General features: G+C 43.2%; 1 protein-coding gene across 1 annotated transcript in view; it reads left to right on the top strand.

Moving 5' to 3' along the window:
• The first annotated feature begins 1,060 nt into the window (after positions 1 to 1,060).
• The window catches only part of NAE1 (NEDD8 activating enzyme E1 subunit 1), a 152,077-nt gene continuing 140,003 nt past the window's right edge, over positions 1,061 to 13,134 (top strand). The window contains exon 1 of the mRNA XM_078668391.1: positions 1,061 to 1,199. Within this exon, the coding sequence (XP_078524517.1) occupies positions 1,150 to 1,199 (50 nt within the window). The 5' untranslated portion in view covers positions 1,061 to 1,149. The remainder of the gene's footprint in view (positions 1,200 to 13,134) is intronic.

Below are 13,134 nucleotides of genomic sequence, written 5' to 3'. Positions count from 1 at the left end.
GTTATTTTTCAAGCACTGTAAGACAAAGATAACATTGGGGATTAAAATTGCTGCTGACTAGAGGTCCGAGTTTTGTCTTCTGTCAGTTTTGAATCTCGCCATAAAATAACACAGAGGGTTAATGTGCTCCTGCAAAAAACGTGTCCCAGCACATAACAGAACTGTATTTTATGTGGATAGGCATTGTGTCACTGCTTTTGGCACACCCCTTTGTTACTTATTCAACCCACCTGGCGCAGAGGTGAGGGGTTGAAGGGTGCTGTGTATTTATAAATAATAGGTTTAAAAGCACCCGCAACAGAGTTCCTTAGAGTTTCTCGTTGATCAAATGGAAGTACATTTTGATAATTGTCTGTTTCCAGGGACTTTAATGATTGATTTTGGTCGTGAGAAAGTGTTACTCATAGTCGTTGAATGTCACTCTTAATTATATTGAAATTGTAAACTGTCACACATAAGCAATCTAAAACCTTGGCAGCTAAGCAGCAAAGCAGAGTGGGTCAAGTTATTACCCATATTAATCCTTTGACATATATTTCCTTGAAGCATCTTTACCAAGTACCTGTTATTTTACAATATAAAAGGCTATTTTATTTTTGCCGTTTTATATAGCGCGACCTCGCCCCGAAAACATGCAATCATCGGAGCGCTTTCCGTGAGCACTACGTACATTACTCAAGATCACGTTCCTATTTTGCCTAGAATCGCAGGTTGTTGAGCGGACCCTTGCACGCGTACCTACCTGCCCAGATCCAAACTTGGCAACGTTGGCTGTAACGCCACCCCCCTCCCCTACTTCCGGGTATTATAGTATACTTCCGGGTAAGGGGAGTTCTGATTAATACAAGCAGGTTAAAACAAGCCGGGCGATTTTTCTCCATATTTCTGGGTATTTCTTCTACATAATACGCGCAAACAAGAAGTAGTGCATTTTCTTAAATACCACATACTTTTGCGGTTCACCAGGTTTTACATGTTTAAACTAAGCCAATCCGAATCCTAAACGCCCTGACCAATTGTAGAGTACCGTTCGCTGGCGAAGCCTCAGCCGAGGTATCGAATGAAAACGCTGCTTGTGGAAGTGCGACTCTGTACGTCACGTGACGCAACTCCCTGCATCAAATTGGCGAATTGGTTTCCCGTACAGTCATGGCGCAGGGCAGAACTTTAAAAGAACAGAAATATGACCGGCAGCTCAGGTACAACGCCGCACCTGGTACTACACACGGGGAAAAGCAGAGCTTTTATTATGTAGCGGAGTAGTCGCTACACCGATGAGAAAAATGGACCTGTCTGTGACAGATAGGACTTGGCTTTCAGCGAAGCAGCGCATCTCGTTGCACAGGGATAGGCAGACCTCCCCATTCATACGTACAGAGAGGAAAGTAGCCCCTAGTGCCATGGGAAGAGAAGCAGCCTGTCCCGCGACTTATTTGTTGTGGCCCTCAAAGTGTTTAATTTTAGGTTCTGGATGTTGGAGATATGATTCGAAGTAGAAAATAGAGGAGAATATTTGTGTGGCTGGTGGAGGGGGATGAGCAGCACTACTGGGCATTAAGAGGAGACATTTGGTTCAAGGACGTCAATGAAAACTTGCTAATACTTACAAATCAATTTGTATAGAAGATTGGAAGGTTTTCCAAATAGCAGCCGTGAAGTAGATATTGAAATAAATATTGAAATTGTCCATGAACACACATTTGATTGCTGGAAATGAAATGTGTTTCCCTGGGTGCCCTAAATTAGATGCCCCTGGAAGGGGTCGAGCCGTGAGAAGTGAAACAAAGCTATGCATTATTTTTGGAAAACTGCCCTGAAGATAAAGAAAACACAGAAAATTGTTAAAGGGTAGCTGTTCTGGTGGCTTACTGAATTACAGACACTGCATTTGAAGATAGTTAAAACTGCTTTAAGGGAGCTAAAACATTTGAATCTGTAAAAGTATGGTAGTTTCAGAACAGTAACTTAAAACTAATGAAAAAAGAGGTGTGGCTTTTGTTTAATTGTGTGACCATATACATGGGGCCTAGAATCGCGTCCGCTTAATCGTACTTCTTCGTGTGGTCATCCTACTGTTCTTATCGTGCCGCATCATCATCACCCTCTTGATCCTCTCCTTCATCTCTTCCTTCTGTTCATGGTCTTCAATTCCTCTTCTCAGTTTTCCTTCTTGCTTCTGTTTCTTCTTCAGGGTCATTATCTTCATTAAAACGCTTTTTCTCCTGTGAATCTTGTTCATATTTCCCCTGGCCCTTCCCAATCATTTCCAGGTTCTCCTCCTAATCCTAGTGTTCTGCCTCCTGGTCCTACTTTTCAGCCTTGTGACCATCTTACAAGTCTGCCTGCTTCTTCCGGTCTTGATCTCCAGTCCTGACCTTGCTCATCCATGTCTTCTTAGTCCTGCAGATTCTGGTTATGGCCTTCTTCCAGATCCTAATCTTTATTTTCCATTGATGTTCGTCTTCATAGTCCTCCTGTCCCTCGTCCTTCAGGTTCCCTTGGGATTCTTGGTCCAGGTTTTCCTTTTCATCCTCTTGGTCCTAATATTCAGCCTTGTGACCCTCTCCCTCCTAATCTACTTCTCTTCAGAGTCCTGAACTATCCACCTCAATGTTCTGGTCCTTTTCGTTATCAGAACTTGCATGGTGTTTCTTCTTTTCTCCTAATCCTATTCCTACTTCTGTCCCTCTTCCCTGCCTAGGGGCCCCTCCTCACACTCCTGGCCTGCCTTATATTCCTAAGCCTCCCAGCTCACTCCCTCATCTGGGTCCTGGTCTTCCTGGCACTTTTATTCCTCCCCATTGGGCCATTCCCCAGCTTATTATTATTATTATTATTATTATTGCCTTTCTAGTCCATTTCCTCCTCTCCCCCCATCTCTCCCTCATATTTCTAGTCATCCACCGGGCCCTGGTTCAGCTCGTCAGCTTACTTGTCACTCTTCTCTTCTTGATGCTCCTGTTGCTCATCCAGATCCTCCTCCTGACCTGCTTCCTAATTCTACTTCTCAGCTGCCTGGTCTTCCTTCCACTTGTCTTGCTTCGCCTCTGGGTTCTAGTCCTTAACATAACCTCATAGTCCTGATCTTCTTGGTCCTTGCCCTTCTGTTTTTCTTTGTCCTGGTTCTTTTGGTGTTTGACCTTTTCCAGTGCCTGTTCTTTCTGCTTCTATTTCTGGCCCTCTTATCCTTGCCCCCTGGACTTGCTCCTCTCGTATTTGTCCTCCTGCCCCTGATCTCCCCTCCTTGTCCTGATTCTCTCGGTCCTTCTGTTCACCATGGTCCCTTTTCTCTTGTTCTTAGTACTCCATCCATGTACTGGGAATATCAACGGTCACAGTTTTTCTGTTTCTGGCTATCATAGACCCGGTCCTGATCCTCTTGCCTATCACCTCTTGGCCCTGATGCATGTCCAGGTCGTCTTGGTACTTATCTTTGTGGCCCACCTAATCTTCACCTTCACCCTGGCCCTCCTGGTCCTCGTAGTCGTAGTCCATCTCCAGGTCCTGTGCCTATTCTTGGCCATCTTTGTGCAGGTCCTGTTGCTGTAGGTCCATGGCTTGTTTCTGATCCCCCTGACGCTGCTCATCCAGGTGTCGGCCTGCAGGGTGCTATGCCCAGTGGTCTTCATGTCCTGGTCTTGATCAATCTGGCACTGGTCCGTAATCCCTGTCCTTCTGGTCCTCCTGGTTTTGGCTCTCCTGATCCAACCTTCGTGGCCATCTTGAACCCAATCATCCTGTCCTGCTGGTGATCCAGGTCCTCGTGCTGGCCCCTCCTCTTCCTCGTCCTGCTGGTGACCCAGGTACTCACCTGCAATGCTCTCACTCAGCTCCAGGTTAGGTTAGCCAAGTACGACCTCCAAGCCTGTCACTCAGGTTTTTGTCTTTCTTTTTTTAAGCAGCTTTAAAATGTTTGTTTAGTGATTGGGGACCTGGAGTACAGAAAAAGTTAACTCTCTAGGAACCCCTCTCAAAACCTCTCCCCTTTTCTTTGTGGATCCATACAATAAACAAGCATTTGCAATGCAATCAGTCTCACCTTTGGGACCTTATATTTATTTAGCTATGCAGCACATCAGCCTTGGTGCTGAAACATCTATTGTTCTTTAACATGAAGGGAAAGTAAGCACCAAACTGCGTGACACGCCAGTTATGGGAATACATGGAAAGAAATATTGCCTTACAGCAGGAAATGTTATAGTCCAAAGCTCTGTTTTTAATATAAAATCCGGGCCTACGGTGGTCATATCACTGAAAATACAAGATTTGAAAAAAAATTATTTACCGGTGCTCGTGGAAGACCATTTCTATGGACTGGAATCTAGAGAATGCTAAAGTGATTCTGGTATTTTACTGACCTCTGCTGGTCGTTTTCTGTCAAGAAAGTTACATAGAGGCAGTTGCCAGACAAATTAAAAAAAAGAAAGTCTCTCAGCAGAAAGCAATTCTGGTATTTGACTGACCTCTACTGGTTGTTTTCAAACAAGACAGTTAAATAGGGGCAGATGAAGAGAAAAAAAGTCCCTAAGCGGAAGCAGACAAGTCCTAGGGCTGATCTCCAGAGCCCACACAGCACATACTTATATAAGTATATACTAAAGTATATACACGAGGTCTCGAATGCTCAACATAAAAACTGGGGCTACAGCATCTGATACTGATATAGAGGTACGCCCAGCACGTTTCAGGATATAGCAGTGAGCTAACTCTGGTGGTGAATGTGCTTGCTTGAAAGCTATGTGGGCCTTCTCTGGACTCAGGTTAAAACATAATAAAATAGCGCAAATGGTTTGTGCCTGCCTCTGAGACTTTAACTTGTAGGTTACAGATTTGTATTTTCTGCGCTAGTTCAATGAGCTAAAGATCTTTCTGCAGAAATCCATTTGTTACCTGAAGGTTACTTGTTACCACCTTGGTATAATAGCTGAGTGAGTAACAACACACCCACTTTAAATTGGGTGCAGTGTCAGTAGTTGCATAGTCTATGACCTTCAGCCATTCATTTTTTTTTTATACATCGGCTTCCCCAAAGAAATTGGAAATAAAGTAAAACAGGATAGTAAAGGTTTTCTGTTTTCCAAAATTGGTCACAAACAAACTGCATTTTAAGCAAGCATGAATGGTGGGAGGTTCAAGGTTCCAGCAATTTGCAAACTATAATACTGGTGGGATAATGCTAGTGGCTAACACTTGTGTTGGAAAAAATGTGTCTACTATAAAACACTGTAACAAGCATTCACAGTAAAAGGATTGCACATGGAAGAAGTGTTAGGATGATCTGGAGCAGGTGTCTCCAAACTTTCCTGAAATAAGATCTACAAATGTTCAATGAAAAGCATCTTGATGTACTAATATTATTAGTTATAATAGTGACCACATCAGAAAAGATAACACCAGTGGCCACCATATGCAACATTACCAGCAGTAATCCCCTCCGTTCATAAGGAAAGGTTGCCAGCAATAATCTAAAAAGTCTTTCTCAATGTGTAATGTCTCCACGTAAGTGATACATATCAGTCGTAGCAGAAATAACCCTGCTATCAATGTAATATTAATAATAAGTCTCCCCAACATTGCATGAGTTATCACTCCAAAATCTGCCTTAAATATATTTTGGCAATTCAACCATTTTTCTCCAAACAACAACTTATGAGTTCTGACATACCCACATTTTGTCTCGAATGCATGCTTTTCCATTTTGGTATACATATATTAATTCATTTAAGCCGAAGCTTCTAATTTAGTAAGTTGGTCTGCACACAGGAAAGCTACTTGGAGATAGATGGAGAGCCACCAGTAGCTCACAAGCTACTTGTTGGAGAAGCATGATCTGTAGAGTAATGGCGAGAAAATGTTCATCAAAAATTTGGAATGAAATTGAGTAAATTAATGTTGATTAGTTGGGCAACATCGAGGGTTCTGAAAATAGAAGGTAAGACTGAATCCATGATGTCAATGGTAGAGAGATTGGGACTGTTACCAGTTCCGAAAAGGATTTTGGGAAACCTTGTGATTTTGAGTTTGGGACTTTCAAGTCTTAGGGTATATTTACTTCTCACATTAAGCTTCCCAGAAGATATTTATTTTTTGGTTGTGAAGGAGTTGGTGGGTTTCGTCTTGTATATTTTGTTTGTACTCTGTTCCCTCAAGGGAGCCAGTGCAGTTTTTGGATGTGGTGTGTTCATATTGTTTAGTTCCTGAAATCACTTGCTGTGGCCTGCAGAGTTGCATTCAGTGGGGCCATGGTTGCACAGTCCATTTGGTTTAGATATAATTTTCTATGTCCAAGTGGGTATGGCCAAGGGGTGAATAACCGATATAACGTTACTTATGGGTCCCAAACATTAGATTTTTATGAGCAGATGCCATTGAAATTTGGATAACATGAGAATTGATGCCAAAATTGGGCATGAGTTTTGAGTCTAGAGTGAAATTCAGAGCTATTACACATGAGGAAGTTGTAGTTCTGGAATGTTGAGTTTTTCTAAACAGCTTTCCACCAGAGCAGTGTAATTGTTTCCAGATGCAATAGGTCCACACAGGCGTGTAAGGTAGCCACTTCCTTTGTTAAACAGCTGGTCAGGATTACTCTACCGAAAAATCACCTATAAAATACATAAAAACTTAGGATGGCATCTAACATGTAGGGCATTACAATATTATCATCCTTTGTATGTTGGAAAAGGACTCCCACCATTGCTCACTTGTTGAATTAGGTTTTTAGGTTTCGCCCTGGGCGTTGCAACTGCAAAGCAGCAGTTGCAACGCCCACGGCGAAATCTCATGATCCTACATATGGGCTTTGGTTCCGCCTCTGTCTCCCATTGGCTAGCTCCATAAATGGAGGCTAGCCATTGGGAGACCGAGGCTGTCAATCACGCTTTCTCGATGAAAACGCGATTCGGGGGCGTTTCTCTGTCTTTTTTTAAGCCCCGCCCCTTTGTCCTGGGCCGCGCTGTCATTGGCTGCCGGCCCAGGACACCCCCGAGAGGTCATTCCCCGGGCCGCGCTGTGATTGGCTGGCCGGCCCGGGACCTGGCTTGTTTTCCATTTCAAACACTGTGACAATTGAAACAAAGTTTCCTTGTAATTTTAAGACTTTTAAATTCATTAGACGCACTGGGAACCCATTGGGCAGCGGTTGTAAGGAAGAGCAGTCCACAGATGCGATCCATGCCTCTTTGGTAAATCTGAGTACGAGGGCGGGCTACCGGGGCCATTTCTAGCAAAAGGGAAGTCAAAATTGGCCAACACTGGCTCCGTTTGCTAACCCTCCCGGCCAAGCTGCAAACAGCACCCTATAAACACGATGGCATTAATGAATGAATTAATGATGCCCAGCCTACAACAAGCTTACCACGCAGCGCTTGGCTCTGCAACAGATGGTGGCATCGCTATGTATGCATTAAAGGGGATATGTGCTGATACATGCACTGATTTTCCCACAAACTCTTGGCGCACAGCAGTAAATTAATATTTAAAATAAATCTTAATAAATGTATCTGACAGATGCAGGGTGGGAGCTACCCCTCACTTTCCTGAGTCCTGGCGTGGATGTAACTCTGTGGCCACGCCAAGGGCTCCATTCTCGTGAGAGGTCCAGCTCGGGTCTCTAAATCAACCCATCAACCCATCGGGTCTCTAAATCACCCATCAACCCCCAGGGTGTGGATTTTAGCACCAACCGACAGAGCATCACAGAGGCGGCCACTCAGCGCTTCGAGTTTTACAGAGATCTCTAGCTGCTAAAACCGCACGCTGCTCCATCCACTGAAAGCCAAAAGTGTTGAAAACGTAGAGCACAATCTAGGGGTCATTTTATGTCAAAGATGAAATATAAAGGCAAGTAACAGTGATACTATGGCTGGCATCGTTAGCATCGCGACTGTCAAACGGCGGCCCATCCTCCCCGGGCCCAGCAGCAGCCGCAGCGGCACCGGTGAGAGGTGAATGCGTCTCCCGGTGCTTTTGTCCTGTGGGTGTCTGGTTCCGGCTCTTCTCACCCCACTCAAGGCACGGACACTAAATGAGGGTCCTTTTCACAAACAAAGAAGGGGGGAGGGGTTGAAAAGTTTCATTTTCTTCTCATTGTTACTGTTTAACAGGCAGTTGTATTCTTTTTTTATTTTCTCTCCTTTAATATTATTTACCCCTTCTGCCAACAATGAAAAAAAAATCCATCCGCTTCTGTTACAGATGAAAGTCCTCTCCCGAGTGACATCCTTTACTGGATAACCATGAACTGTCACCGCTTTATGCCCAATTCCTTTTAATTAACCATGCATGTTTCAGAGGCCCAGCAAAGTATGATCATGACTAGCGGTGCGTTTTAAAAACTGAATCGCTAGGAGAAATAAGCACTCGGGATAAATGTTTTAATGCATTTTTATTATTGTTGGTAAGGTTTTTCCATACAACAGACTTTGTTGTGTTGTTATACGGTGCCTTTGGGCAAACGGTAGTTGTATTTTTAATGCTTTTTGTACGTAAGATGAATCCCCCCTCTCCTATTCTGTAAATACATGAATAATTTATATGTTGAATGGCTACCGGTCTGCATGTGAAAATGGTGTCGTAGTCATAGGAAGCACTGCCATCTCGAGCACCGAAACGCACATTAAGTATTCCGTTGTTGCTCTTATTCTGTGGAGTGGACAGGGGCGCATTTATTCGAGAAGCTCCCGTTTGACGGGGTAAATGACGATGAATGCACCTTCCTTGCTTATTGGATGCTATGTTGATCATTTTGTATAGGGGTTTGTGCCAGCATACGTTCGCTTCAAAGCGCTTAGACGGGAACCGGGGGTGGGGAGGGGGACGGATGGAAAGTTGGAATAGCTAGTTATTGACTACTGCGTTGGTGTAAAGAAAAACTCGACTTATTTAGATTACATTTGAAGATCAGTTGTGTCTTGGAGAGGTCTTGAAAATGAGTCAGAAAGTGGTTGTTTGGATTAAACCGGTCGGCGTTAATCAGTGCCGTCGATATTTATTGTCAAATAGGTATAATCGACAGCAGGCTGCAGTCTTTTTCTTGCACACTGTAGTTTCATATAGAGCTGTCAAGCTGCCATGTTGAAAGTAGGATATACTTACGTTTCTGTAAGCCACCTAACACCTTTTGAAAAGAAGAAAGCACTGCCATTCTGCAGTATAGTGATCTGCATAAACTCTTGAGCAGGGTACTGAGCCCAACCCTTTCGAGGCAACTTCTGCCCACTTTAAAGTGCATAATTAGCAACTGGACTGTCTAGTGCTGTCATAAACTGGGAAAACAATCTACAGGCCCTCCTCAAATCAAGGTCAGGTCACTAGCAGAATGTAATTTAATGAAACATTTTTTTTTTTTTTTACTTTCTTTAGAGGGGGGTGGGGTTGGCAGGCTTGCAGACTCACTGTGGCTTATTCGAAAGGGGGATGAGGGAGGGGGGTTTCATCATTAGAGGGAGGCGGGCCCAGTCTGAAGAGATGGCAGAGAGGGGCTGTTTATGTAACACTGAGACATCCCTGACACCAATCACAGTATCTGCTTAGCTGGCTGGTGAGGCTGTTGAAGATCCACTCCTATGTCAGGAAGGCCTGACATGCAACTACGTCCTCTGCACACGCCAACGTTGGAGCCAGCTACCTGTCAAGCATTATCTCCGTTTCTCCACAGGCAGTCCATTTCTAGTCTCACCCTCTTATTTGTTTCGGACATCGTTCGGACGTGGCTGAGCATGCCTCCCAATGTGGTGCTAATGGTATCCGAGCAAAATCCTTTGGGACATGGAAAAGGTGTCATACGGAATGGAAGTTTGTGCGAGAGCACGCTGTGTCCCATTGATTCTTCCATTGCTTGCCTGTCCGTGTCAGGTGTGCCTGCTGCATTGTTAGTGACTGCAGAGGCTATTGGCAATGTAAATGACAATGCCATTTATTTATCTGTTTTCAAAACCAACACATAAATAAAAATGTTGTCATTTACAATGCCAATAGCTCTAACTTTTCCAAAGGCGAAACCATTGCATTGTAAATGCTTGTTTATTGTTGGCTTGAAGTTACTAACAGTTTCAGTATTTAAGTATATATTATTTAGAACCACTTTATTTTGACTAGTTGGAAGGCATCTGGAAACATTTCCAATTTAAGGGAGTAGGTTTTTGTTTTCCAAGTGCAGATCAGTTGGTCCAAGAATCATTTGTTTATTTTTTAGAAGAGATGTGGCATTGAAGTTACTCTTGATCTTCTGCTTGATTGCAGAAGACTTCTTGTTTTGACACTGATAGAAATACTGACTTTTTTTGAGAGGGTGAATGGTGTTGGGATTCTTTATTTTTCCTAATAAGATTGACTTTGCTTATGAAATAGTTTATTTATTCAGTGGACTTCTTAGGTGGGATGATGGTACTTCTAGATGCCACATTCGTTTTGTTCATTGATAATCTGAGTTTTGTAGGTTTATTGTTCTTCTGGTCGGGGTACCAGACATCTGGCATAAAGCTGGCAGCATTGTAAGGCAGCTCTGACTGCCAAAGAAGTCTGTATTTTTAATATCATATGAAGCAATGGTTCCGTGGGACTCCTTTCCAGGCAAACGGTTTTGCATGCATCAACTGTAACCTAATTCAATGTAAAATTTCATATAGCATTCAATGGAAATATCAACATAGAATAATTATTCAACCGAGCCTTCTTCATTGGTAATAGATTGTGTATATTCCCTAATTTACAATCTTTTCTTTTTTGTCAAGTAGGTAAACAAAAACAATCCACTTCTTTGTGACAGTAGTGCAGATGATGCATTGTGTGAACTAGGTGCAAAGTGCAACTTCTATACAGAGAAAAAGGTTGACAGATCACATATTCATGCCAGGATTCTGTCACTGTAGCATTGGATCACACTTGCAATAATGATCTTAAATCCAACCATCCGGTCTCAGATCATTGGCGAGTGAGGAACTGTTAGCTCACCGCATGTCCCTGAGAATAGACTAGTCATGCACCTGTCCTGCTAACACTTCACTCCCAGAAGCCCATAGTAATAACCATAGACTGGCGACTCACCAAGGGCCCCCTCAGACAAGATATTTAGAGTTGAACTGAGAAAGTAGATAGCAGAGTACTTTGACACAATACTTGGTTCAGTATCGGAATTGAGTACTATCTGGGAGGCCTTCAAAATCCTGGTTCATGGTCTGTGCGTAGCTAAATAGGGAGGTGTACTAAAGACCCCCAAGCCCATATTAGTAGGCTTGATCGAGAAATCCAGTTGCTCAAGGCTGCCCAGACACAAACTGTTGACGAGTCAGTGATGGTGGAGATTAGGACCAGAATCACAGAATACAAGGAGGTCTCTGACCGGAAGGATAACTTTCTGAGTAAACTTATGTCAGCCCGCAGCTAGGTGACCACCCCAGCAAATTGTTAGCTAACTTAATCAAACAGTTTTTGGTTGTCAATGATATAATCCATAACACTACAGATGGAGGTCAGACCTTCTATAATGCAGAAGACATTCTAAATGCTTTTAGGAAATACTTGTTTGACCTTTACTCCTTCAAGCAATTACCTCAAGGAGACTGCCATAGCTCGGGCAAGTGATGTGCACAGAAAACACCTATGCTAGTCGTTCTTCCTATAGGAGATCAAGGATGCAATAAGAGGACTGCTTGCAGGCATAGTCCCAGACACCGATGGGTTTCAGGTCGAATTTTCAAAGGAGTTCCCAGACTTGCTGGTCCTCATCTCCTCGTCCTGTTTTAAGATTCAAACTCTAACCACTTATTACTCCCATTGATGCGGGAGGCTCTGACGCATACAGGCCTCTATAATTGTAACACAAACAATTTTGCAAACCTGATTCCAAATAGTATACTGCTAATTCAGCCAAAATTACTCTAGCCAGACCATGCCAGATTCATACCAAGTTGATCCACGGGACATACTCTACGCATGCAATTTGTGATAATTCTTTATATCAGCCCTGATCTGGAGGCAGCAGCAATGTTATTAGGTGTCACAAAGGCTTCTGACTTGTTAGAGTGGAACTGTTTATTCAGCGAATGGGAATGCTGACACTCTTTGTCGACCAGTTTAGGCTGCTATACATGAAATCAGCTGCACCGCTTAGAGTTATTAGCCTCAATAATGTCACTACCAATATATATCTCAAGAGGCAGTAGACACGGGTGCCAGCTAGCCCCATACTACTTGCACTAGCACTATAACTGCTTGCAGCTAAATTGCGGCAGCATCATGCAACCTCAGCGCTATGGCTTGCATCGCGTTACATTTTTATCTCCCTCTACACTAATGATTTGATATATGGAAGAGAATGACTATCCAGCCTAAACCGAGTTCTAAGAGAATTTGTAGCCTTTGGTGGCTGGGGATTCAGGTTCACAGTTGATTGGAGTAAATCTGTATTGTTGCCCCTTACTATACACACAAGGACGTTCATGCCTGACTTCCCTTTGGCATGGTGTAGGAGCACAGTGAAATAGTTGGGGATTTGAACAAGACTTGACAAAAACACTTTAGAAGCGGTGAAAAATGGTGTTGTTACCTTTATCAAACTGGATGCTACAATAGGTACATGGATTGCGCTCCCATTGTTCAATTATGGTTAATTGAAAGCAACAAATCGCATTGGTTAAAACAATAGTGGTTTCAGCAAGTTTGATTTGGTGCCTTTCGACCATTCATAATTAAGCTTTGTGTAGTTAATTGATAGGTATCAAATCAAAATAGGTATTGCAGTCCCTAATATAATAAGTGCATGGGCAGTCTGTTCAGGATGTGCTGGTAACTGAAGATCCTGCAGAGGTTTATGTTCCACTGTTGGAGATTTTTGTTGCCTGACTTGGGCATGCTATTTTTTTCTTAAATCACTCAGCTCGAAGCACTCTTGCTTAAAGCTCGAGGAGACAGAGAGCACAATGTCCATGGAGTTATGCCCATTCGTTTAGTGAAGGGCTGTTCTCACAGATTGGTGCATAACGTTAATCCAGTGATGGGAGACACATAAATGGACACATTGACTGCTAATACCCCTTTGGATCTCGTTAAATACTCATTAACACACGGATAAAGTGGAGAGTGGCTGAAAGGCCTCTTCTGCACATCAGCAGACATTCCTGGTGTTTTGAGGCA

This window comes from Lissotriton helveticus, chromosome 12 (assembly GCF_964261635.1).
Source record: "Lissotriton helveticus chromosome 12, aLisHel1.1, whole genome shotgun sequence".
Taxonomy (NCBI): Eukaryota; Metazoa; Chordata; class Amphibia; order Caudata; family Salamandridae; genus Lissotriton; species Lissotriton helveticus.
Note: the sequence above shows the minus strand (reverse complement) of the source record. Positions and strands in the feature narration are given on the sequence as shown.